The sequence below is a fragment of the Condylostylus longicornis genome, unplaced genomic scaffold (genome assembly GCF_029603195.1).
Source record: "Condylostylus longicornis isolate FDR11 unplaced genomic scaffold, ASM2960319v2 ptg000055l, whole genome shotgun sequence".
Lineage (NCBI taxonomy): Eukaryota > Metazoa > Arthropoda > Insecta > Diptera > Dolichopodidae > Condylostylus > Condylostylus longicornis.
This window is the reverse complement of record NW_026578024.1, coordinates 492,773-514,841: the sequence shown is the minus strand read 5'-3', so window position 1 is coordinate 514,841 and position 22,069 is coordinate 492,773. Positions and strand designations below refer to the sequence as shown.

Genomic DNA, 22,069 nt, shown 5'->3' with positions numbered 1-22,069 from the left:
TTTTTCTATTATAGATACAAGTACAATATTATTATGTATTAGGATGCTATCAAAGATATTCAAATTCTTAAGATCAAATATTAAAAATCAGTATTCACATTGCAAAATTGTGGTTGGAAATTTATGATAACATTGTGGTTGGGAATTTTGGGTTTATCTTTATAGATTGTTGGGCTAATTTTCATCATTAGTAAGCTGTAAAATTATTTCTATAGAAAGGAAAACAAACTAATTAATTACTGTTTTTTAGTTTAATTAACTAAAAAATGGATTAATTTTTGTTTATTAGATTAATTACTAACTGAAATAAACAAACAATTAATGATTTTAAGTTAATTTAATATTTAATGAATAAAATCATATTCAAATTTTACGTGAAAAATGCTTCCAATTTGTAGCACGCAGCAACTTTATTGTCATAATCTTCAAATTTCGCTATAACAACTTTTACATAATTATCGTTACAATTTTTGACAGCTGCAACAATCGCTTTCGTATTTTCAATAATAGAAGTTACCAAATTCTTTATTGCTTTTACTATATCGATAATTGTGTCCATAACTTGCTTGATCTGAAGAACAATTTCAAACAGGTCATGTATTAATGAATCCAGAAATCTCATTTATTTTTTTAATTATGTAAGGTTTTGTGATCAGAAAATTGTAAGTTTTTAAAATCTTGAAAGGTTTAGGAAATAAAGTTTAAATTATATTTAATTAAAATATTGAATTTAATGAACTTTTAAAATCAACGTTGTGTTATGAATTGATATTAATTTTAAAAGATGTTTACAGGGAATGCAACTTTATTAGCTTGCGTATAAGCGTTCATGATTATTTTGAGGATTTAAATTTTTTTAGCCCTAGATTGCCAACCATGAGTGAAATTTACTAACTTGGAACTATAAAAGTGAATATCTTTAATATGTCACATTTAATTTTAACCCTAGATTACCAACCATGATTAAAATTTATTCACTTCGAACAATAAAAGCGAATATCTTTAATATGTCGCATTTAATTTGGTTGGCTCTTCTTAAGTGCATTCTGTAATATATAAATAATTTCTTACTTACATTACTATGGCTATGTGTACTACTACTTTTTGACTTTTAAAAAGTTTGTGAGTATTACTCACAGTTGATATTAATAATGTTTTTTTTTAAACTTGGTAATTTCAGAAACAAATTTGAATGTAAATTAAAATTTTTGTGTAATCAATGTTGCGGTAAAATAAAAAAAAAAGCGAAACGGCCTACAATTTTTCCATAATGATTTAGCATTATTATGCTTTAATAATTAGCATTTTATTTGGCAATTTTATGATGTGTGAGAAAAATTTACTCACAGTTGGCAAAATAAAGCTGCTGAAATTGGTTGTTTCATGAGCTCAAAACAAATTAATACGGCAATTTTAAATGCTATTATAGGAGTAAAATAATATATATATGTATATAAATGTAAAATTATGTTAAAATATTTAAAGGTTTTCTTACAGCTTTGAATGCACATTTGATTTGATTAATGGTGCCGTCTTGATTGTAACAATTTGTTGCGATTTCAACTAAATATAAAACATTTTTGGTAATGCGAGCAGCTTCAGTTCCAACTTCAACTGCAAAGTCTTTCAAAGCTTTGGAAATGCTTGAAGCACATTCTTTAAATGCATTTAAAGCTGCTAGACGAGCTTCTTTTAATTCAGTTTCATATTGCTCCGCACATTTCTTATAAATTCCACCTCGTCGTTTTAACTCCATAATTTTATCCATAATTTTCTTGAAAAATTCCTCAATTTTGGTTTTAGCATCTTCTAATATTCCGTCGATTTCAATTTGTGTGTTTTCAGAAATATTATTGAATTTTTCGAGCTCCTCATTAAACTCGGCAACCTTTTCCACAACAAATCGATTAACTTCGTCAGCTAAACTAGAATCTAATAAGCCATCAGTAGGAATCAATGTGTACTAAAATTTTGAAATTTTTAAAAGTTGGCTATAGTTTTTCAGTTTAATTGCCTTACAGTAACTTTATCAATTTTTTGAACATCTTTAAATATTTCAGATGACGCAGTCGCAACCGAAATAATTCCAATGAAAATAGCAAAACTGTATTTCATTTTCTCTTAAGTATGATCTTGTTACTCACAATTGAATTTAAAACTAATCGATTTCAACAATTGGCGATATGTTTTATAATACGATTATACACTAAAAATTCTTTTCATAATCTAATCATAAAGAAGATATTGTTATAGTCCAATATTAATTATCGAAGTCAATAATTATTAAAATTTATTATTCCTACAGCTCCTTTTAATTGGTAGATTAAAAAGTGTTTTATTATGATCATATAATGGCTTTTTTTTATTCTATTCGATTTATGTGTATTGTATTGAAAAATTTAAGTTACGAATAATGATATTTTTCCAATAATTTAAAAATATGTAAAATTAAAAACCAAAGTAAAATTAATAAATTATTAATCTAGATTTTAGGAAGAAAAGGCAAATATTTTTCCTTGATTTTTTTGAAATAATAAAAAATGTTTAAAAAAAAAAATTATTTTGCAAGTTATTTAAAAATTTTGGTTTGTGAGGAACATGCAGTATATTTCAGTTTACATATAAACATGCATAAGTATTTGTTCAAAGTTTGAAGATTCTGAGAATGAAAAAAATAAAACATATCGGGCCTATTCCCGTATTCAAATTTATTGAAATGTTTTCTCCTCTAAAATATATTTCAACTACTCGTAATATTAAAATTAGGGGCATAGGGCTGGTACACGATATTGTAGATAACCATGAACACCAGTTTCTTGCGTCATTTAGTAATACTATGCAGGTGACGAGCCTACCGAAGTTTTACTTTTTAGCACTTTTCCAAAAAATTTTTGAAAAAAAGTGCTTATAAGTTTCACTCTATCCGTCCGTCCGTCCGTGGACACTTTTTTTGTTTACAAAACTTATACACCCTTGAAGATAGAAAGCTGAAATTTAATATGTACATATATCTTTACTAAAAACTTATTTCCGTGGAACAAAATTTTTACTTATCTCTCCCCCTCTAAAAGTTATACCCCCCCCAAAACCTTAAAAATGGCCTTTTTAAATTATTTGTTGCAATGAAACCATAAGCATTTTTGAAATTTTGCAAACGCAGAAAGGCAGTGGCTTGCCTCTCCTATCTTGGCATACTAAAGTTAAACTTTAAAAAAAATGGCCGTTCAAATTTACCGTTATCTAAAATCCATTTTTTCCAAATTTTTGATGTCGTTTTTCTTCTAGACCCCAGGTTGTTGGAGCCTGAAATTTTAGCAACTTTTAGGGATTAATAAAAAATTTTTTTCCATCTCCACCCCCTCTCAACTTATCGCCCATTGAAATTATTAAAATTTGAATTTTTGACGCTTTATATTTCCGAAACGCAAGCTTTTTCAAATTTCTATAAACGCAAAAAGCTAACGGTAAATTCCATAACATTAAAAAAAAATAATTATTTTTCTTAACTGACGCAATTAACCCTTAAAATCGAGCATTATGGGCCATCCATCTTTAAATTAATTTTTGCTTGCATAAATGAAAGCAAAAAGACTGCATAAATCTTTCATCCTAAATATATGCAATCCTAGAAAAAGTTTCGTATATGAATAAAAATATGTTTAATAGTGTGGTATATACATAAACTGTATTTAAAAGCATTATTTTCACTAATATTGTTGAAAGGAAAAGTGCTACAATACAAACCATTGGTTTAACCCAACTTTATTTTTACTTTTTATTTTGCTGGTATTTTTTAATATTGGATATTATTAAAATATGGCAATAAGTTAATATGTAAAATACGTTTAACGCAATGTGGATAAAGCTATATAATGTTAAATATAATTTTTATAGTGACCTGACTGTGCTTTGGTCAGGTCTATTTTAGTAAATGACACCTTAGAAAAAATTAAACATTCAACATAATATAATTAAATATATTGCGTAATTTAGATAGAAACGTGCATATAACTTGTTTTAGAATCCGTTATTTGCAAAGCTTTTCATTGTTTTATTAAAATAAAAAACACTTACTGAAAAAAAATGAAATTTTCAACTATATGAAAATATAAAGTTCCCATTCAAAAAGATAAGCAACAAAAAGTTTCGAATATATAGGTCTTTAAAAAAACTTTTTTGGACTAAACAGAAACTGATATATCGTGCGCTATGTATAAATATTCCGCCAATGCGATTTTTGTTTGATGTTTTTGTTAATATATACGATTTTAAATTTAATTCCATAGAAAAGTGGAAATAAATTTAAAACGCAAAATAAAAACTGCACAATTGGAAAACATTTTCAGGTTATAATTCATTCCTTATCATTGCTATGTTATCATGTCAGAAATCAGTTACTTATCAGAAAACTTTCAATTTATGTTTATGTATTCAGAAAAGCAACAGATTGTTTCTCTAATACCATTACTCACAAAAAAAGAGTTTTTTTGTGTGAGTAATAGCTTCAAAAATCGTTAAAAAGTAAGAAAAAAATTGAAAATCAGTTCGAAAATTTATTTTTAATTTTAATTATTTTTTGTCAATGTTCAGTAATAATCTGTCCAAGAATCTTTAACACAGTCTCTTATTTTAGAGCTAGTATTTTTTTGAATTTGTGCAAATTTGTCTAAAGCACCACGTATGCATTCATTTCCCTCTTTAGAAATTTTTGATGTATCGTCTACTGATTTTTTTAACGATTGTTCTGTAGAAAGAGTAACACGGCTGGCAATATTCTTAAGTTCACCCATTTTATAAAAAATACATTCTACAATTTGGCCAGATTTAAATTCTAAGCATTCATTTATAGTTTCATAAAATGCTTTTGAACTTTCCTCGATTTCCCTTTGTTGTTTCTGTAGAATATCCGTTATTTTTGTGCCTTGCTTTTTAACTGATTTTGAGCACTCTAAAATATTAGATTTTAATTCTGCTTTCGCGATTTCTAAAGATTTCCAGTACTTCTTAATACATTGTCTGGCAGAATCTCCAAAATCATTAACTAAGTCTGAAATATTAATAGCAGCTTTAATAAAATCTTCTTCTATTTGTCGAATTCCAGCTTCAGCAACATTTGATAGTTGTAAGATAACCAGCTGAATTTGTTTATATAAAGAAGAAACTTGTCCAAATACAGTGTTGAGAACTATCTCAATTCCACGATGTGATGATGGTATTGCGTCAGTCTGATTCTGAAATACTTTTTGACATTATTTTATATAAAAATTTAGCTTGAGTCAGTCATTTTAAATATAATAGCATATGTTTTGTTTAGTATTTTGTGCAATTATTTTGGGTATTTTTTAGGCTTATAAAAATTTTTGAGAAATAAAATAGGATGAGTAAGTTTATTTAAAGTTGATCTTACCGTTATCAAGAATAAGCCTAAAAGGCAATAAAATGTGAATTTCATATTAAATAAAATTTAATATGCGATATGGTAACGATTTCAAGTACATTTGATTGTAAATAGTACAACTTTCAGATATTTATAGTTCTTTTCAAAATCTTATCAGTATATGTTTTTATGTTTCATATTGTTCACCAAACGATATATAAGAATTTTAAGTGACTTTTTTAAAATACAAGTGAGAGTGAAAATCTGTTTTAAAAAGATACATATGCCATGATAAAAAGACTTTTATCGAAAAAATTTGTTATGATAACAACGCGAATTTTTCAATGAATGTAAAGAAAGAAAGAAAGTTCAATGTATATTACGGGGTTAGTATACGGAGGACTTGGTAGTTTAGTAGTAACTTAATTTATAACAGTAATGCGCTAAATTCTATGTTTTAATTTTAATACGTGCTACTTTTAATGGCGTTTAAATTTTAATGTATTAATTTCGCAATTTACATAATTTTGTAACTTGGAAAATATGTAACACTAATAATTAGCTTAAGTCTCTAATTGTTAAAGATGTTGCTAGTATGTGTTTGTCTTTAATTATTAGGAAGTTTCTTTTAAGATTTCATTTCACTAATTTTCGGAGCAATTACTCTCCTACACGACAACTTGAATTTATCTAAAACTTTGATAATAGATTATAAATTTATATCGATAAAAATTTTTTTATTAAAAAAAAATTTATTTTTAATTCAAAAGCATGTATAAAACGAGTAATTGAGGTTGCCGTTACACTTTGGTGAAACATACAATTTCTGAACTTGAATTATTTAAAGCAAATTTTCTAATCCCACGTAACTATTCGCCTTTTAAGAATTTTGCCAAGAAACCGAGACTTATTAATTTTTAATGTACTTTATTATAATTTTATTTGTGAATGTGCTTTAAAATTTTAACCATTCTAAATTTAAAAGAAAAATTAGCATTGAAAGGACAATATTTATTTTCATAAGTAGTTCTGCATAAAATATAAGAATATATAAAAATTAAAAATAAAAATACTTTATCTAAAAAAAATTAAATGGTAAACATAAAAAATTTATATTATTGAAAGAAATTGAATTTTAAACTTTATAATAATCAAAAATGGATTGAAATTTAACTAAAAATACAATCCCTAATTTTTCTGGCGACATCCAAGCTTGCTCGAATCGATTCCTTAACAGCATCGCGGATACACATTAAACGATTTGCAGAATTTTGACAATTTCTCAATGATTCGAATAATTTTTGACGTATGCTTTGTAGTTCTCCTTCATACTTCTTTTTGCATTCCAAAGCTTTGTTGGAATTCAAATTGGTACTTTCAAGGCCTTTGATTAAGGAATTGAAATTTCCAAAGTTTTTTCTAAATAAATCACCGTTCAGAATTTTTTGAAGAAAAATATCGTTGTTTTCTTTTTCAAGTATTTCATTATCTTCAGTATCAGAAATAAAAATGTAAAATTCTAATTCGTTTAATTCGTTCACATTTTCAAATTTTTCAAAATTTTCAGTATTTTGGTGGTAATCTTTTTTACAAATAGCAGCAATACATTTACGAAATTGCTTTCCAGCGCTAATTGTTTCATTTCTAAACTGATGTTTTACTTTTTCCTTGCATAATAGTTTATTCTCGATTTTATTACAAGATTTAATGGCTTTTCTATATTTTCGAAAAATTTTGGAAAAGGTCAAGCGATATTTTTGCCAACATAACCTTCTAGTAGTACAATTTTTCCCAGGCACATCAAAGCTTTCTTCTTCAAATATTTCATTAATTTCGCGGTCAAAGGTTAAAACGTACATATCGGATTCGTTAAAGTCTAAATCGTCTATATTATTTAAATTGGCGACCTTTAAACATTTCCGAAACTTCTGTCTTGCATCTTTAATTTCATTTTTAAGCTGAGCTCTAACATTTTTTCTGCAGAGAGGTTTGTCTTTTTGATTTTGGCAAGCTTTTTTAGATTTCCTATAGTTTCTGAAAGCTTGACGTAGATCTAAGCGATAGTTTTTGCAACATATTTGTCTTTGTGTACGATTTCTTTTTTGTTCCTCTCCAGTTTCAAATTCTAAGCTAGTTATTAATTGGTTGTTTAAAACGACGGTCAAATCAAATAACTCAAATTCATCTAATTTTTCAATGTTTTCGAGAACATCATTCAATTTAAATGTGTTTAAGGAAATACCCATGCATAAATGGAAATCTTTAAAAATGGTATAAGCTTTAAGTCTGAGTTGTTTTGATTTTTTCTGTAAACAAACATCGAAATTTTCCGCTCTATTGCAATTTTTGGCTTCTTTTACAAAATTTTCAAACAGGTTTCGCAATTCCGGTATGTATTTTTTGTGACATATTTTAACAGCAGTTTTATTTAATTTTATGATTTCTTCAGAATCTAAAGCTTTTTCAAGATGGTCCTTCATATTCAAAAGAGGCATTTGTCCTTGAACCTGTTTGCATATACACAAGAAAAATTAATGTAGGCAAATTAAATAAATTTATAATTTAGTTTTGCAAAAAAATATCTTACCATTAAAGTTAAAGCCGCGAGTATTAAGACACACAAAATAAACTTCATTTTGAAATTTAAAATTAAAAATTAAGTGTTTCACGCTTTTTTGCACTAGTATATAAATTAAGACATAAATTTATATTCACTTGAGGAATTTGTATTAAAAATTATAATAAAATACTACCAATATTATTAAATTAAGAAGTGCCTTGTGATGACTGACTGATGCCTTATAAAACGTTTCTTTTCTTTTTATATTAAAATTAACGGAAAAGTTCAATTCTTTAAATTTTGATAATATAGGAATTATCGATGAATTACAAGGAAAATAATTTCGAAAATCTTTTCATTTATTGTCAAATATTCTTATCGATAAGGGATGGATAAACCTATATCATATTTTTAAATTAATAGGAAATCCCTTTCAAGTCAAACAAGCTAAATATAACTTCATTTCCGGCTGAATTACAAAATAACCAAACAATCTTATCAGTTATATACCTTTATTCTACTTAAATTCCACTCGTATTTTTAGAGAAAATTTCGAATTTTTTTAAAACGATTTTGTGTCTGAACAATTAAATACATAAACTTAATTTACACATAATATTAAGATTTAATTAGATTCAATTTAATTGAATCCTTTACTTGATACATGGAGTTATGATACATTAAATTGATACATGGAGTTTCAAATGCAAGTAGTGGTTTATATATAACGTACACTTCTTAAAAACATTGAAGAGGTCTGCAAACACAATTCAGTCGTTAAATTTTTTGGAAATGGAAGCAAACATAAGTCGATAAAGCTTAATTTTTAAAAATTCTATATAATTAAGCAAAATTACTCAGTTTTTTTAAAATAACTGATTTCTGCTTATGTTTTTGTTAGAGATTCCAGTAATCAGTGAGTACCTAATTAAAAATGAATTACGTTCTCGTTAAAATTATCTATTGATTATAGTTTTATTGCTTTTGTTGAGAAAAAGTCGAAGAAAATGTACATAGTACCTGCGATTGCGTGCTATTATTAGTATTTTATTTTGTGAGTATCTGTATTTGATGTTATCCCCTTCATAGAAAAATTTTATGTACTTCTCAATATTTAACCTAATTTTACTTTGATTAAAATATAACTTTTTAATTTTCTTAAAAAAACCTAATTTCTGCTAATTTTTCTTAAAAAAAAGTATATACTTCGATCCTTAAAACAAAACGTTAAAAAAACAAACTATGCAATTTTTTATAGTTCGATTTATCTCAGTCTGCCTGCATTTTATATTAACATTAAATGATTATTGTAGACATAAACCAAGTTTTATTTGTCCTAAGGTTAGGCAAACTTTATTTTAACTTTTGTCTTCATATCCAAATCGAAAAATTAAGGTTGTCTGCTAATTTTATATCAGAAAATTTTTTTAATGCAATCAAAAAGTGGCTTTAGTAATCAGATATACATACTTTTCGGTAAAAAAAAACTTAATTATTTCAACAAAAAATGTGTCACATTGTCATCGATTTCAGTAAGTGTAAAACAGCATCATGTTATTAACTTTTTTTTTGTATACATTCGTATTATTTCTTTTTAATGCAGAATTTTTACAGATATTCAAAATTTTATACTATCCTTTCCGATTGGTTTTATTTAGTTAAAAACTTTTGTTTTTTTTTTTGTGTCTTAATATATTAATTAAGTGTATGTATGCCTGTGTTTAAAATCGATGTACAGTATATTAGATTTCTGCAAACTGCCAAATCTTTTCTGCAATATGCACGTGGTTCTTTCCATTTATATTTACGCTAATTACGTTATAGTCACATAATCTTTTACCTAAACTTATATAGCAACATAGATTTCTTGTTAATTTGCAAAAAATATAAAAGGATTTTATTATTAATACTACATTAGGTAACAAGAAGAAAACATTTTAAAAATTTTTCGTAAATCGAATTTTTTTTCGTAAAAAGAGACTTTGGTTTAATTTTTGAATTCGGTAAAACCGAAATTCCGTATATCGAGTTTCAGCTAAGCGAGGGATGAGTGTATTTATTTTTTTTAAATGAGAGTTTGTGGATAAAGAAAGTAAAAAAATAAGTGGTTCACCCAACCTTCCAATGAGTCTTGGGCCAATTTCAAGAAGCTGGCTTTTTTTCCAACTTAAATTTTTTAAAGTATGTCTGTTTAAACTTTGTTAATTACAATGTTTCATATATAATGAGTAATGACATTTTAAGAAATTTAATAGAACTTTCAATAATATTTACCATTTTTTAAAAAAATTGAATTAATATGAAACACTTAAATAACTTTGAGTAACACTTAAGATTAAAAATATAAGCAGAACAATTGAATTAACAACAGCACATAAGCATAAATATTTTTAAAAATATAAAAGGTTGACATAAAATTAAAAATTATTCAGTGTTCATTCAGACGTTTTTACAGCAAAACAAGAACTAAAAATAATATTAAAACTAAAATGAAGACAATTTCATTAGTATTGCTAGTTTGCGTTGCCATTTTTCAAGTAAAAGCTTTTGCTTTCAGAACTTGGTTTTTAAAATAGTGTTTTTATTTAAGGTCCACGGTGCTACCGAAAGAGAATGCAGAAATAAGGCAAAGTTTGAGCTTGATATGATAAAACATGAATATGATTTGGCTGTAGTTAGATGTCCAACAAATGATCAATGGGCATTTAAAATATGCCTTTCGAAAGCTCAAGCTGAGCGAAATATAAAAACTAAAATGGTAGAACTAAAAATAGAAGAATGCATAAAAACAGGAATTTTTCCGTAAATCATAAAATAAATGCTAGCTTTAGAAAAATAATAAAAAAAATATATGAAAGTTTGTATTAGTTAAATACATAAAATACATCTTGTATTTTAGTTCTTGTAATAAATTTAACAGTTTTAAAATCTGTTTTTTAAATAATGTTATTATGTGGCAATTCGCAATAAACAAATAAAATAGAGTATTCATTTCAGTGGCAAGCACAACAATAGTAGACTAAGGCCTTCTTTTATGTAATACTCCATGTGTAAGAAAAGAAAAGGAAAAAAAGCTTATTGTTTGCCCATAGTTACTTTTCTTGGAGTGTTTTGTACATCCGTGTGTTTTTTCTTTAAATAAAACTTTGCATGCAGATATAATAAATTAATTTTTTTGGTACATTAGGTTCTGTTTGAGATATTTACTTTTCTGCAAAATAGTGAACTAGAAACTTTACAAAGACTAAGAACTTTTGTCTTTCTCAGAAAATACACCATTTGATGAGGTAAACAGATGTATAATACACGTTTTCAAACTTGTTTTGTACTGCTATCATTCAATTAAAAACTTAAAATTTAAGTGGTACTTACATACGGTAAATAAAATTATTGAGTGTTGTATTTCGCTTTAGAATCAGTATTCGTCTAATCATTTATACAAAATCAAAAACGAAGAGTGCCTTTGAAAAGATATGAATACTGTACTTTTTCGTATCTTACCGTTCATACAATAAATATGTTTTGCAAAAAAAAGAAAAAAATAAAAATATTTTGCCATAAATTGTTTTGCAGGCAAATTGCTGCGTGAACAATTTTTTTTTTAATTTTTCTAGATTTTCTATAAATTATTGGTAACAGATTCATTTAATTTAATTCATTTGTAATAATAAACTCTTTGTAATTCAAAAAGAAAATACGTTAAAGTAAGGTGAAATCAATGGTTTGTAAAGCACTATTAAAATTAAATTACAACCGCATTATTAAAATCAAGAAACATCAGTAAAGAGGCGTTAACATAATGCTCGAATTGATGGGTTAATTGTGAGAGTTAAGAAAAATAATTATATTTTTTAACGACATGGCATTACGAATTTCGGGAGGTGATAACTAAAGAGGAGGATGAAGGTGGGAAAAAATCTTCTTCCAACAAAATAGACTATTTATTAGTGTTTAAAAGCTGCAAAAATTTCAAAAATTGTGGGCGTGTAGGAGCTTTAGTGACAGAACTTGGCTATATACGGCCCTTGCTAGGCCGATCGTCGCCTACGCGTTCGTGTTGTGGTGCTATAACAAAGGGGAAATGCGGAAGGTTTCCACGGTTGCTTTGTACACATTCGTTGGATGGACTGGCCCACGGCACTCATGCAGCTTTCGTCGAGAACGGCCCAATTCGGGGGATGACCATTTCGGACATCGATCGGGGATACGAAGTAGTGTTTCTTGATCGACGCAGAAGGGGACAGGGTGGCCCAGGCTCTCCCAGGTTTTGGGACTAGTTCTAGTGTTTGGTACACTGATGGGTCCAAAACGGAGTTGGGTTCGGATGTGTATGGAGTCCAGCCGGACACACGTATAAACGCTAGTTTGGATTCATTTTGCTCGTATTTCAAGCTGAAATACGCACAATAGAAATATGTCCGAGAGTAAACATAGAAAAATCGCACCAACTGTGTAATCTTAGATTTCAGAGCGGTACTATTGGCGCTCCAATCGGCTCAGGTCCCATCCAAGCTGGTTTGGAGCTACTTGTTTGTCTTTGTGGAGTTGGTATTAACAAACAGAGTAACACTCATTTGGGTGCCGGGGCACAGCGGCCACAAGAGTAACGGGATTACTGACAGGTTGTCGCGGAGGGTATCTAAGGTCCTTTTCGTTCGGCGCGTCACCTTCTGTGTACTACCAACGTCTGCCATTAGGGGCAGACTCCACCCTGTGGGGGAGAAATTCCTTTTCCCATGTCTCTCTTCGGCAAAAAAAAAAAAAAAATTTCATATGTTAGGTCCATTTTGGAAAACGCGTGTCAGGTTTGGACGCTGTTGATATTTCTAATATCGCATCTGTTCAGAGGAGATTTCTCTTTCACTAGAATGTTGTGTGTCTTCAGTTCTAACACTAGTTATTTTTATTTTGGAATTGGTAAGGATGTTCCATGCTTACTATGGATTATATAACACTGTTACTGTGGCTCTACTCTTTTTTTGTGTTTACTATTTTTCTGTTTTTGTTTTTCCGTAAAACTTAATCTAATATTTTTTAGAGTCTCCCGTAGTAATAAACTCTACCCTTACTTATTCTCTTCTACCCTTTTTCACCGTCATCAAATAGTGACTATTTCGCTAGGCAATCTGATAGCCGCATCTTGTGCGTTTAAATGATGATTGTTTTGGTTCTTTCATGCAATATTAACTTGCAATATGAATTTGATTCGCCTGGTATATGATATAAGAACACTAAAGGAAAGGAAATAATTTGCAAAGGTAACTTTACTGGTATTAAGGAGTAATACTAAATTTTGTCAGCCTCTAAGGCCGGGACTCATGTGATTGAAGATGAAAACAACAAAATGTTTATTAGTTGAAGTTAAACCTTGACTTTTAAAGACAAAACTGAGAGTTGTTGAATAATATGAATTATTTATGTATTTTGCACTCAAAATAATTTAAATAACATTTCGAACACATTCCTCAAATTTATTTTCCAGTTTTTTAATTTTTGTTGTTTTTGAATTTACTGCACTTTCAATGCATTTCTTGCTGATAAAACTGTCAATGGGGCAATCATTAGCTTCCAACATGTATTCATATTCAATTATTTGTAAATCGTACTGAAACATTTGTCCACATTCTTTTTCTGTCATACACTGAACCTGAAATGGAAAATATGGCGCAAAAAGAGTTAAAAAAAGTTTCGTTCTAAATTGTATATATCAACTTACTGTAAGAACTGCAAAACATAAGACTAATATACTTGAAGTGATTTTCATTTTCTATCAATATGCTTAGTTGATATTTCTTAAAGCAAGGTTAAGTTAAAACTCAATGTGTTCGAAATAGTGGATTTGCTTTTATATAAAGATATGATACATACATACATATATACATATTTAAATTATAAGAAAATAAGCTCATTCATTAAGGCAGTAATAATAAGAATCGTTGATTTTATAAACATTTGATTATCGTATAATTTAATTGAGATATCATTATAATTTTAAATAATAGAGATTGAAATCTTGAAAATTGAAACTTCAAAAACAATGAAATATTTTAAATTTTGAATGAAGTTCAAGCAGATAACGTAATTTAACTTTTATTGTAAAGCTTCACAATTTTCTAATTTTTTTTGTTGCGCATAAATTAACTAAAATCATAACGATTTTGTGCAATATTCAATTGTGATATCTCTCATTGGATACCGTAAGGAAATCGAATTACGTAGTAAAATTCAAGTGTTTTATACATAAAAAAAATTAATTACGGCTTGTTCCAAAATATTTCATTTTCCAAAATTTCCATTAACCTGTACAATGTATTTATTTCAATTTTAATTTTAATATTAAATATTTAATAAGTATAATTTTATAGTTTCATGTTTGATAATAAAAATGATTGTTAAGAAAAATTTATTTTAAGTTTCATCATTAATTGTTATAATTAAACATAAAACTTGTGTGTTTCAAGATCGCGGTATATTACTTATTTGCTGACCTTTGAAGAATATGGCCTTTTCCAGTACACTTTCTCTTATTTAGGTTTATGTCAATTACTTTCTGTTGCATCATTCCAAGAGATTTTATAACTGACCCTTTATGACCAGAATAAGCCACATAATACTCGTAAGCACTCGCAAACCTGCATTTAATGCATATAATTTCTTTTTACAAGTTAATAGTTCAAAAATTAATGCTAAAATTTTCTTTTCTAAGATTTTTAGATATAAAGTGGTCTGTACCTATACATATGTACATACATATACCATGTGTATCCAACAGATTGATAGTTTATCTGGTTTCTAGAAACGATATACATATAAATATAACATAAATAGATCTAAATATATACATTAATAACAATAATTTAATAATTAATGTCAATTTAAGTTGAAAAATAGTTATGCAAAAAAGACTTTACATAATTTATATTTATACATCTTAGTAATCTTTAAAAGTCAGTTTTTTTGATGAAAAAGAAGGTTTATTGAAGAAGAAGAAGATTTATTCAAGAAAAAATGCACAACGAAACAGAAGAAGAAGACCTAAGATAAATAATGAACAGAACCACAATACTTGAGAAAATTTCTGTTCATCATTTATTGAAGTAAAATACATAGGTGGACGGAAATTTCAACTACAGTAGTAACAGAAAAAATTGCTTAATCAAAAGGACCAATTGTTAACAACTCTTCATTTTCAAAATAAAAAGCATATAAATTATATTTTTAATAATATAAACATATTTTTATGGAGGTGCTGAAGTGCACAAAACTATTGGCTAGAAAAGCGTTTAGAAGAATGAGGGGAATTTAGAGGTTGCCTCACATGGGCAGAGGCAAAAATATTAAAATAACTTTTGCCTTAAGTCAATTGGTAGTGAAACCTGAAACACAAATCTGAAAACAAATTTATAAAGTCCAGGTGTTTATCAATAAGTGTCGAAGAAACATATAGTAGAAAACATATAGTACAAAAAATTGCGTTGTTTGGGCCGTACTCTGCAGGCATTCGAATGGTGTCCAAAGGGGAAGGGTAGGGTGAGAAGACCTCGAGAAACATGGCGAAGAATAGTGTTAAAGATGAAAAAATTACAGTATGTGGCAAAACATGGGTACAAACAAGAGTATTTTCGAATAACAGAGTTTGATGGAGAAGTTTATATGTTAAAGCAGGAGAAAAAAAAAACAATTTCTGCGAATATCTGCTACCAAAAACTGATAAAAATGCTCTCAAACAAAGAAGAATTTGTAATTATACGAAAAAGACTACATTAGCAAATGAAACAAATATGAAGTTGACGTTTCAACGGTATGACCACTGCATAGTCCTTCTTAGATTTTATAAGTGTTTTCTTTGCTATTCAAAGGTATTAAATGCAGTTATTGGTATCGCAATTATTTTGTATAATTTTATCAGAAATATGTAATAGAATTGCGGCTTAAAAAATTTGGTGATAAATACCAGAAACGCGGTATATAAATCGGAGCTTAAACTAAGCATTATATCAATGTACGTAGTTATACTTCACAGCATAAAAAGTTTGAAGCAAATATCGAAAATATGTCAAATTAACACTATGCAAATTATCCGAGTTTTACTGTATGTATTTGAACAATATACATCAAGCATTCATATTATATTTTCGAAATTGTCTAATATAAAAAGATAATTTTGTATTTCTTTTAGTTATCAAAATTATGTCGAAATATATATCCTTCAAATAAAAAAAACTATAACAGTCGTGTGGCATTCATATCAAATAAAAAGTTTATTACTGTTGTGAGTTTTAAAGAACTATTTATATACATACATATGTACACATTATGCCTTAAATTCTATTGTAATATTTTGTGTACATAGGGTAAATCGAAACATAAAACAAATATACGTAACAAGTTAAATAGATACATATACCAAAGTATGCATATTATTTGTATCAACAGATTTTGCACCTGTTTTTTGTGAAATTTAGGTTCAACAAGCGTGCCTAGATTTTTATGTGCTTATATAGCGCATTTAATATTTAAAAAGAAGTTTTTTATGCAATAAATATTATATCGCTGATTAGGATTGTCGAAATTTAAATCAGAGGTAATTTTAAGATGTTGCATTTTGTGATTCTTTGACTTACACTTATTTTTAATATTAGTTTCTGGAAAGAAGATTACAATAAAGTTGGAACAAGCCAACAGTTTGACTACTATCATATTTTTTTTCTCTCTTTAAAAAAGAATACATTGAAAAGTTTTTGTAATTATTTAATTATTCATTTTGAAATTTTTAAAAACTGAAAAAATTTTAATAATACAAAATAAAAACGTGAGACGGAGTTTTTTTTCATTACTGATTTATCGCTAATTTTTATTATAATTTTTGAATATGCGTATTATATGTACATAATGTTTATTATTATAACAAAACTTCATAATTTTACGTTTAGCAATTCTCACACGTCTCTTTCTTCATCTTTTATTTTACATAAAAATTTATTCAAAATTTCACCCTTGACTTGCAAATCACATCTTCAACTAATTCACTGAATTAATTTTCGTCGACGTTGGTTTTAATTATACCTTTAACAAGTATTTGAGTGCAGGATCATAAATTTTTTTTTTGCTTTTTGTAAATTCGAAGATCAAGATCAGTAACTTCATTTACTTTAAAAATATGACTAAAACAACTCAACTGAAAAATTGTATCAAATGACTTGAGAGATTACTTGCGTGTGGTAATTTTTATTTTAAATTTTGATTATTAAAAAGGAGACACATTAGTATTTTAAGTAAATTTTATTCAATAATCTAGTAAAAAAGATATTAAAAAAAGTTAAAAAAAAAGAGGCAAAATTAAACCAATGTGAATTTCCATAATTGAAAATGTTTTTGGATAATTATTTGTTGACACGAAATTTTATCTTACACTTGGTACAATTATGTATGTGTGAAGTAGGTTTAAATTTATTATATCATGTGTTATAAAATATTCTTCAATTCTTACGCTCCTGAATTTATTTTCGTTGTAGTTTTAATTCGAGTTCAGGTTCTGGTTGTGGTTCAGGTTCGGGCTTAGGTTCTGGTTGTGGCTTAGGTTCTGGCTCAGGTTCGGGTTCAGGTTCTGGAAATCCATTTTTGATACAATGTAGAACGTTGGAAATTATTTCACCAGCAGCTTTTTGGAACTCGACATTCGCACTTCTAACACAACTATGAGCTTCTCTAATTATTTGAATAGATCGATTTGGTCCAGTGGCAATTGCTTTTTTAGCGTTAACAATTAAGTCTGTGAGTTGAGCTCTGATATCATCGGTTCTTTTAATAATACACTGAATTAATTTTAATGGTGTGCTAGTGGACTCTAAACAATCACTGACAATATCTTCTAAAGCATCGATATTACTACGAATACCTTCAATATATACATCGATTTCGGATCGTATATTTTGTATTTGTTTGACAGCATTTTCCCGACATTCTTCGATTGATAATCCGTGTTTAGCAATAGCAATATCCAAATCGGGACGGCTTTTTTCAACACATAGTCTTGATAGTTCATCCTTTTTAGCGATTTCTTCTAATTTATTGATTAAACCATTAGCAATTCCATCAATAATTTCTTTAGATTCATCAATTATCTTTTGAATTTTATCACCAATAGATTGAATTATATCTTCAAGTTTAGACAAAATATCCTGAAGAATTGCTTGAGTTTTTTTTATAACATTTTGAATAATTTCAATTAACTTTTGGACAATTCCATTTTGCGCTATGTATTCAATTTGATATGAAGCTGGTAGTATAGAAAAATGATCTGGATGAATTGGCGATGGATTAACCTTAAAGTAAGTACATATAATATACATAACTTGAATTCACTATAAAATTTCTAAAACTGTGATTCTGAAATGTTGTGTCGTACTTACATTTATTATTGCACAAATTGCAATAGTCAAGACAATGGCGAACTTCATTATTAAAACCTTTTATTTCAATTTTTGAATTATACACTTAAGATTATAAATTTTTCGTTTTGTAAAAAACGTCGTTTTTTTATTGTTGTTTAAACAATATTCGTTTCGTTACTAAAAATTTATTAATTTAATATTTACTTTTTATACTAACTATTTAAACCGATAATGGCAAGATTAAATTATCAATAAAATAAAACTAAATTAAAGGTTATCTTTATTATTTTTCAAAAAATTGGTCTTATAAGTTGAATTCAATATATTTTGTAATTATTTGTCGACCGTGACTCAAATTTGGTATTTGTAGTATGAACTTTGGATATATTTGAGTATTTGACCACCAAATTTTCTTGGAATGGAATATATAATCATTTAAAATAGACTAGACGGCGATAATCATTATATAAAATGTGGCTTAAATTACTTAATATTTGATTTTTATTTGGTATGAATAATTATACAAATGTCGAAATCAAAATGTTTCTAAAAACAATTTCAAAGTTAAGAATTCTGTATTTTCTTGCTAAACAAATATTTAAATCTTATTTTCATATTAATTACAAATTATTAAAATCAGTTTGATATTGACTAATTAACACACATTAGAAATAGAAATATTTAGGATGCTTAGTATCCTCCCCATCCTCTTCTTGTTTTAAAAGTTCGTCGTGTCTATTTTTTTATATAACAACAAATGGCGAGTGCTAGAAATTATTTTCGATTTCAAATATCCCATTTGCAGTCTATGAGAAAGAACAGCTGAACTTAAACCTCAGTAATGTTATTCATGAGATGGTTTCCAGGAACGTTAGGAAACGGGTGATATGCTTGGTAATTAGTAATTTCTAAGTGTTGCGTTATCATTATAGAAGCAAATTATTTTAATACTACATAAAAAGATCTCATAAAAAGTATAAAATAAATTTAGAAGCTGTTAAACTATATGCACATTACATAAATTACAGAAATTGCGCAAATGAAGTAGGCAACGTTGTAAATATATAAAACCACATTACTATTTTGGAAAAGCATCTTAAATTAATTTTTTGGTGTTAGCAAATAAGTATATGTTAAGCGTTCAAAGAAAGTGCTATTTTATTGTCATAAAAACAAGTTGTTAATTTATTTTTGCATATTTTTATTTTAATAAATAAAATTTAATTCAAAAATGTTGGAAAAAGCTGGTTTTTCCATAAGAATAATAACAATATTAGTGCATTCAATTGCAATAAAGATACGATATATAAGTAAGTTATTAATTAATCTCTATAAAATATAATAAAAACTTATTTAATTATAGGCCTATTTTTATGTCGATATTTATTTATCGTTTTATAGAGGTTTATTATGTCAGATATTTGTAATATTTAATATTTGACACCATTTGTAAATGATTTCTCAAAAATTTTAAATGTATTTCTTCATTAAAAAGGATTTTCTTCACGAAATGCTTTCAGTTATATAATGATCAGACAGAATCAGCCGTAGTTAACTTTTCGAGTGTTATAAAATTACTAATTTAACTATTACAAGTATGCCGCTTGAGAGTCTTTTCTTTGTTAGAGCCATTTAACCAAATCTAATTGAACTAAAAGACTTTTTAAGAAAATTAAAAACTAATATTGTGCGTCTCTCATTCGACTTCTTTTTTATTAAAAAGATTAAGCAATAAAATTATCTTTGGTCCTCTTATATTCACACTTTCAAATTGTAAAGAACCAAAGGAAAGAGAAAATCAAAAATTTTAAATTATAAATTACTGTAACAGAAATCAAAAGAAAATTCTTAGCTGGAATGCTTTATCCCACTGTGTATCTTCTCACACGATCATACAGCAGTAAAACAAAAAAAGGATAAAAGATTATGATTTTGTTAATTTTTTTTATAGAATATCCTTTTTTTAGCGAAATTTTTTATTTTATCATTGATATATTGCATACTTGGAACCACGCATTTATAGGGGTATAGTTGCAGTTATTACATAGTATACACCTATAGTTTGTTAAATGCCGATACGCGTTATTTTCATTTTGAATCAAACAATATTTTTTTAAAAGACTCAAATCCGCATATAATATCAATGAATGACCACCAACATTTAACGCTGACAGGTCATACACGCCTGCGCCATAATAAACTGAAACTCCAATATATCAATTCAATTCTCTTCCACAGCATGTTATGCATTATAATATCGTCGATATTTTTCCCGTCTCTCGATAAAGAAAAAACAGTTTCTGAAAGGATATAATATTATTATTATTAAAATTGTAGAAAAGACCTAAATAATATTATACCAAATTATGCGGTAATCAAGCGCCTATTTTAAAAAGTTATGTGCAGATCCGTTTGAAGTTATTTTTATATTTTCGTTTAATTGTAATATAACAATTCTCCCAGAATATGGGAAAAAAGTGAAGATGCATTTTATATATTGTATTTAAACAATAAATATGAAAAAGATCACAAAAACTACTAATAACGAAAGTGAGATGGTATTCTTTTTATATATTTAATGATTAAGGGTGCGTGTGTGCATATAAGACTTAAACAATAAAATATTGTAACTTTTATTGTTTGCTCTTAGTGGAGGGTCTTTTCAATACCCGCAATGTAACTAATTATTGAAAATTTAAAAAACTAAATTGAGAAAATCATTACACATTTATGTACATACATACATATACATATATGGTGTTGACTTTGTATTGACAAATAGTAAATATGCTTTATAATTAGAGAAAAATTTTTTGTATCTGCTATTTTTGATTTAAGATTAAAATCAATCTGCGGGATGATAAAAGGCCCTCTAAAGCTATTAAAGAGTTGATTTTTTAAAATAAATTTTTTAAGTTTTTGGCTGCTCTTGTAATTTTGCTATGTTATGATATATACTTTAATCTTTTCCAAATTATATTTGTTCGTTATACAAACGAACAATATTATTAAGTTTAACTTACTTAACACGAATTCTTAAAATATTCAAATTAATCATTTCTCAATTGTGCAATATTATTGTCCGCAATATTTAAATCAAGAATAAAATTTTAAAACTTGAATCGATTAATTACCGAAATAACAATTTGAATTGACTTTATTAATTTTACTTAAATTTTGTGCTAATAATTTAATTTCATGAAAGTATTTTAATTTATAAGCGTATCTTACGCATAAAATAGAAGTATATGTATAAGAACTAATACACTTTATTTTCAATTTAAGTTAGTTTCGATTTAACGTATGTATATGAAAAATATGCCCTATTTCGCTGGTCCAAGGCTGATGTGATTCATACGACACTTTGGGATTTTTGGAATTAAGCAATACCTTTTTAGGTTTTGGAGACAACCTTTAGTAATATTTAACCCGTTTTTCTCTATTTCTTTTGGTTACTGAATTGCAACTTTGAAACCATATCCGTAATTTTTACCAAATTTAAATGTATTTACCAAATCGATGTCGTGTGAATCAAAATGCTTAAAATTTTTTTCGAAAAAAAATTTCCAATGACAAGTTAATGCACATCGATGGCCCTAATACGTAAATCGCGTTTAGAAAATTAATATTTCTATACTAAATTGATCCATATCCATATAATTTTTAATATCAACCTGTTTACTGATATATGCATGTGTCCCCTGAAGAATTAAAATTTGCTTAGTCGTGCGTGAAAAT

General features: G+C 27.2%; 3 protein-coding genes across 3 annotated transcripts; all 3 read right to left on the bottom strand.

The window, feature by feature from the left end:
- Window positions 1–232: 232 nt before the first annotated feature.
- Window positions 233–2,159, bottom strand: LOC129612053 (uncharacterized). The gene is made up of 3 exons (XM_055525501.1): window positions 2,020–2,159; window positions 1,496–1,963; window positions 233–571 (listed from the first exon to the last, which is right to left on the bottom strand). Exons 1-3 carry the CDS (start codon window positions 2,113–2,115, stop codon window positions 371–373), a joined length of 765 nt encoding a protein of 254 aa, XP_055381476.1. The 5' UTR covers window positions 2,116–2,159; the 3' UTR covers window positions 233–370.
- Window positions 2,160–4,586: 2,427 nt separating this feature from the next.
- LOC129611914 (uncharacterized) lies at window positions 4,587–5,492 on the bottom strand. Its single transcript, XM_055525336.1, has 2 exons — window positions 5,408–5,492; window positions 4,587–5,231 (listed from the first exon to the last, which is right to left on the bottom strand). Exons 1-2 carry the CDS (start codon window positions 5,450–5,452, stop codon window positions 4,587–4,589), a joined length of 690 nt encoding a protein of 229 aa, XP_055381311.1. The 5' UTR covers window positions 5,453–5,492.
- Window positions 5,493–17,200: 11,708 nt separating this feature from the next.
- On the bottom strand, window positions 17,201–18,500 carry LOC129611989 (protein TsetseEP-like). The gene is made up of 2 exons (XM_055525428.1): window positions 18,350–18,500; window positions 17,201–18,262 (listed from the first exon to the last, which is right to left on the bottom strand). Exons 1-2 carry the CDS (start codon window positions 18,395–18,397, stop codon window positions 17,438–17,440), a joined length of 873 nt encoding a protein of 290 aa, XP_055381403.1. The 5' UTR covers window positions 18,398–18,500; the 3' UTR covers window positions 17,201–17,437.
- Between the last annotated feature and the right edge of the window lie 3,569 nt (window positions 18,501–22,069).

What these genes read in the sequence shown, in the direction of transcription:
- LOC129612053 (XM_055525501.1), bottom strand. Translation starts at nt 2,115, where the DNA reads ATGAAATACAGTTTTGCTATTTTCATTGGAATTATTTCGGTTGCGACT. An exon ending in AAAAAATTGATAAAGTTACT is followed by an intron (nt 1,964 to 2,019) that starts GTAAGGCAATTA and finishes TCAAAATTTTAG; the next exon opens with TACACATTGATTCCTACTGA. An exon ending in TCAAATGTGCATTCAAAGCT is followed by an intron (nt 572 to 1,495) that starts GTAAGAAAACCT and finishes ATTGTTCTTCAG; the next exon opens with ATCAAGCAAGTTATGGACAC.
- LOC129611914 (XM_055525336.1), bottom strand. Translation starts at nt 5,452, where the DNA reads ATGAAATTCACATTTTATTGCCTTTTAGGCTTATTCTTGATAACG. An exon ending in TAGGCTTATTCTTGATAACG is followed by an intron (nt 5,232 to 5,407) that starts GTAAGATCAACT and finishes AAAGTATTTCAG; the next exon opens with AATCAGACTGACGCAATACC.
- LOC129611989 (XM_055525428.1), bottom strand. Translation starts at nt 18,397, where the DNA reads ATGAAGTTCGCCATTGTCTTGACTATTGCAATTTGTGCAATAATAAAT. An exon ending in CAATTTGTGCAATAATAAAT is followed by an intron (nt 18,263 to 18,349) that starts GTAAGTACGACA and finishes ACTTACTTTAAG; the next exon opens with GTTAATCCATCGCCAATTCA.